The 5501-nt window shown below is 35.4% G+C and overlaps 1 protein-coding gene across 2 annotated transcripts in view; it reads left to right on the forward strand.

Annotated features, from left to right (window-relative positions):
• Positions 1–5501, forward strand: part of ZNF451 (zinc finger protein 451) — a 67257-nt gene that overhangs the window by 36492 nt on the left and 25264 nt on the right. Inside the window, exons 6-7 of one of the 2 annotated variants that reach the window (XM_012722453.1) lie at positions 2983–3130; positions 4759–4888. In XM_012722453.1, coding sequence (XP_012577907.1) covers positions 2983–3130; positions 4759–4888 — 278 coding nt within the window. The remainder of the gene's footprint in view (positions 1–2982; positions 3131–4758; positions 4889–5501) is intronic. The other variant, XM_004673593.2, reaches the window with a different exon arrangement.

The raw sequence follows: 5501 nt of genomic DNA on the forward strand, positions 1-5501 counted from the left end.
GCTGCTCCCCTCAGCAGTGTGCTTCGTCGATCTGCCTGTTCTGCTCCCCACTCTGTCTCTGGTGAAGCCTCTCACCGCCCCTGAGCCTCTAGCCTGTACCCCGGTTCTGTATGTACAAATAAATAAATCTTTAAAAAAAAAAAATGTCTATCACAAATAGTAAATTTGAAGGGATACACAGACAATATTATCCTCAGTAGAGATAAGCTGAAAGCCTTTCCTTTAAGATCAGGAACAAGACAAGGGTGTCCACTATCGCCACTGCTCTTCAACATAACATTGGAAATTCTAGCCAGAGCAGTAAGACAGAAAAAAGAATTACAAGGAATCCAAATAGGGAAAGAAGAAGTAACACTGTCTTTATTTTCAGAGGACATGTTAATTTACATGGAAAACCCTAAAAACTCCACAGAGAAACTAATCAAAGCCATCAACCAGTTTAGCAAGGTAGCAGGATATAAAATCAACACACAGAAGTCATAGGCCTTCCTGTACACAAACAACCAATCAGAAGCAGCAGGAAAAAAGAAATCCTCTTTTCAATTAAAACAAAAAGAATCAAATACCTGGGAGTCAACCTAACAAAAGAGGTAAAAGACCTATACAAAGAACATTACAAAATACTGTTAAAAGAAATACAAAAAGACACCATGAAATGGAAAGACATCTCCTGCTCATGGATCAGGAGAATTAACATCATCAAAGTGGCCATCCTACCAAAAGCGATATACAGATTTAACAGTATCCCAATAAAAGTCTCGATGACATTCTTCAAATAAATGGAAGAAATGCTGATAAGATTCATATGGAACAACAAAAGACCTCGAATAGCCAAAACTCTCATGACTAAGAAGAAAGAGAATGGAGGCATTACAATCCCAAACTTCAAGCTATACTACAAAACCATAATAATCAAAACTGAATGGTACTGGAACAAGAACAGACAAACAGACCAGTGGATTTGGTTAGAAAACCCAGATATAAACCCACAGGTTTATGGGCAGCTAATCTTTGACAAAGGAACAAAGAAGATACAAGGGAACAAAGGAAGTTCAGCAAATGGTGCTGGGAAAACTGGGAAGCAACATGCAATAAAATGAAACTAGATCACTAGCTCACACCATACACAAAAATCAACTCAAAGTGATTAAAGACTTAAACATAAGAACAGAAACCATAAAGTGCCTGGAAGCAAAGATGGGCCAAACACTACACGACATACACTTCAGCGACATCTTTAAAGATACAGCACCCAATTAACGATAGTGAAGGCAAGGATAACTAGATGGGACTACATCAAGTTAAAGAGCTTCTGTACAGCAAAGGAGACATGACAAAAGACAAACAGACATCCCACTGATTGGGAAAAAATTTTCTCACACAAAGCTAGCAATAAAGGATTGATCACAAAGATATAAAAAGAATTGATGAAACTCAACAAAAATAAACAACCCCATCAAAAAATGGGCATAAGATTTCCAAAGAGGAAATATAGATGGCCAACAAGCATATGAAAAAATGTTCAACATCACTCGTAATAAGGGAGATGCAAATTAAAACCACAATGAGATACCACCTCACCCCAGTGAGAATGGCACATCTTCAAACAACTAGCAACAACAAATGTTGGCGAGGATGTGGAGAAAAAGGAACTCTCCTGTACTGCTGGTGGGAATGCAAACTATACAACCACTATGAAAAACTGTTTGGATGTTCCTCAAACTGCTAAACATGGAGCTGCCCTATGACCCAGCAATCCCACTCCTGGGTATCTAACCAAAAGACACAAAAACACTGATTCAAAAAGATACCTACACCCCCATGTTTATTGCTGCTTTATTTACAATTGGAAAGACATGGAAACAGCCCAAATGCCCCAAAATGGATGACTGAATTAAAAAGATGTGGTACATATGCACAATGGAATATTACTCAGCAACCAAAAAATATATAAATAAAAACATGTCGAAATTTTGTAGCAACATGGATGGAAAAGATTGTGCTTAGTGAAAGAAGCCAGAGAGAAAAGGAAAAATACCAGATGGTTTCACTCATAACAGGAGTGTAATGGACCAGGCAAGAAAATAATAAAAGAATGAACAGCTACATACCAGAGATGTTTTATGGGGGGTGGGGTGGGGAATGGGATCAAAAACTGGAGGGAGGGAAATGCACTGGATTATGGTGATGACACATGGGTGATTTGGTGATGGGAAACTGAAGGGAATTATAACTGAGATGGAAAAATGCACAAATTGATGTCAAAATAAACATATTTTAAAAAAATAAAATAAATTACTATCTATGTCAACAACAACAACAACAACAAAAGTTGAAGAGATAATCCAAGCTAGATGGTTAACAAAATCTAATAGCAGTCTCAAGGACAGATTTTGCTTTTTAATTTTCATGCTATAGCTTTAATTTATGTTAGCACAAAAAGATGCAGGCACAAAATAGGATAAGTAAAAAAGAGATAACAGCACTGTATTTTCTTGACACCTGCCTAAACATTTATCAGTAGCTGGGTTCTTCAGAAATCATTACTTTCATACTTTTCACCTATTTGTTCTCATTCCTCCATAATTTCCATAGAACCCCGATTCTTTGTGATATATCTAAACTTTATGATGTGGAGAACTAAGAATTAGAAAAGGAAATACTTGCCAGCTTACACAAAAGAAAAGGAGTTTCTGTGGAGTAACTGATTTTTCTAATGTATTTGATCTTTCATAGTGTTTGGCTGTGGAACTTAAGGAAACAATTTTTTTCCTTAGAGAATGCTACTTCAGTTAAAGGCCTTTTCTATAACTACTGTAGGTTATTAACTTTTCTAATAATGGTTTTAAACATTTAATTACAGTTAGCACCACCAAGTTCAGTATAGCATTAACAGTTTTCGTTGTTTTGTCATATCAACTGCTAGTCCAGAGGACAGTTAGCTAAAATAGAAACTTAAGAATTTATATTCCAATGATGCAGGACTCAAAACAACCACAATTAGTGGAACAAAAAGCTCATTCCGAAGAGGAGGTCAAATGTGGATGTCTGGAAAGTCGATTTCATGTCCCATAATGCACTGCAACAAAGAATTTGATAATGGGCACCTTCTTTTAGGACATTTGAAAAGGTAAGTGTGACCTTCAGAATAGTAGATGCCAAAGATCAAATAAGTTGTAAAGTGATTTCATATAATGAAAGTACAGTGCATCTATACCACTGTGAGTTTTGCTTTATATTCTAAACTTATACTCTTTTGTGCTGTTATGGCATAGTTATTTCTGATTTACATTTCTTAGATTTCCTAGAAGGCTTGATGAAGTCAGATTTCTCTTGTGATATTCTGTCACTAAAAAAGTATAGCCTTTAAGTATATATTTCTTTCCAATATATCTCATAAATTCTAACAGACTTTTTGCATTGATATAAAGCTGGGTCAGTTTTGAGAAATCAGCACATAAATGCTATTTTTTAAAAAAGATTTATTTATGCATACAGAACTGGGGTACAGGCCAGAGGCACAGGTATGGTGAGAGGATTCACCAGAAGCAGAGTGGGGAGCAGAACAGGCAGATCAACGAAGTACACTGCTGAGGAGAGCAGTGGGCAGGTCAGGAGAGGTCTGCCACACCATGTGGATCACCTCTGGGGTGGGGATCAAACTCATGCTGAAGTGGCTTTAGCGTCTTAGTGCTATGCTTTAACTTGCTGCGCCACCAAGGAGGGCCCATGAATGCAAATTTTAAGAGAGACAAAAGCACAGGTACTGGTGTGGCTTAACAAAAACTAACGAGGTATTACAAAATAAATGCTAAAGGCAAACCAAATGTAGGAAAATGAATAGTAAAGATCTATTCTAATTATTTGACCAATCTTATTAATTAACTGAAATTTTGAATCTCCCCTTCTGATTGTGTAAGGCTGGGAATTGAGTGTTTTTCATATGCCTTACTGTACTTAATAAGCTTTACCTTAATAAGAGAGTCATCTAAAGGGAACTTCAGTATTCTACAAGCATCTGGGTAGTAGGTACTATATCTTAACTATTTTTTAAAACCTCTGAGACAGTTTAAAGTGGCCCAAATGTGTTAAATAGTTAAAACAAACATTAAAGGAACTTAAAACCCAGGTATGCTAGAAATTGTGACATAAGATTATTTCAGTAATTCATTCAGAATTTTTTTGTGATTTTTATGGCAAACAACTCAAGAAGGAAAACAAAATATACTTTGTAATTTTCAAAATGGAAGTTTACCAGTTTGGCAAAAAACTGTAAATCTATTTTAGTGGACCTTGAATATATATATATTTAAAGATTTATTTATTTATGCATACAAGATCCTACCTGTAGGCCAGAGGTGCAGGCTGGGGTGGGAGGATTTACCAGAGACAGTGGGGAACAGAACAGGTGGATCTACTGAAATACACTGCTGAGGGAAATAGCAGGTGAGTAGGGAGAGGTCTGTTATGTCATGTGAGTACTCCCTGGCCGGGAATCAAACTTGTGCTATTTGTGGCTACCAGTAGTTTTATAGTGCTGAGACTTGTTTCCTGTGTCACCAGGGAGGCCCAGATTTTGAAACTTCTATGAAATCTTATATGTTACTGTCTAATGGAATTACATGACATATGGGAGCCACTTGCTAATTTCTTGATTATGAAATTATTTAATACTTTAGTAGAAAAGCTTAAGTTCTAAATGAAGACATTTAATTCAGCTCTTACAATGTTGTTTTTTCTAATGTCTCTTTTGTCAAGTAGGTTTGATCACTCTCCATGTGATCCAACAATTACACTACATGGACCTGTCTTCAGTTCCTTTGCTTGTGTAGTATGTAATAAAATTTTTGTTACTCAACAACAATATAGGGAACATCTTTTTGCAAAGGTAAGAATATGTCTTAAGTTAAGAGTAGGCATTCTTTTTTTAGGGAAATATGGAGTTGGGTGTTTTCTTGCTGTTCCTATAATTCCAATCACCAGTGTTATTAATAATGTCAAAATTAACTTTCTATTGATAGTAGGATGGTTTGAAACATTGAATTATTGTGGGCAGGTAACTTGATAAATGAAAGGTGGTAGTCCTTAAGGTTGTCATAGATAACTTCATGTTGCTCTATAAAAATAACTTTGTTGAAGTGCTTAGTCACGTAAAAACCTTATTCTAAGGTTCTGCAATTGCTTGTTGAAATATTGCTTGTTGAAATATTGGAGACCTTTAGTAAATAATTTCTCAATCTGAGCAAGAAGAAATAGTTACAATATTTAAAAGACTATACTATGTAACTCTAATATTAAATCAGGGAATATTAACTGATTCATGATACATACAAGTTCATGTAATACAGAACTCTAATGAATGGTCATCATCTTTAATGACATTACTATTATAAAACATGTCTGTATTTTAAATCTGAAGAATATTTTACTTAATTGGTAGCTATTTTTTAAAAAAAATTTTAAAAAGATTTATTTGTGTATACAGAACTGGGGGACAGGCC

Source organism: Condylura cristata, unplaced genomic scaffold (assembly GCF_000260355.1).
Source record: "Condylura cristata isolate star-nosed mole 26May11 unplaced genomic scaffold, ConCri1.0 scaffold00001, whole genome shotgun sequence".
NCBI classification, from domain to species: domain Eukaryota; kingdom Metazoa; phylum Chordata; class Mammalia; order Eulipotyphla; family Talpidae; genus Condylura; species Condylura cristata.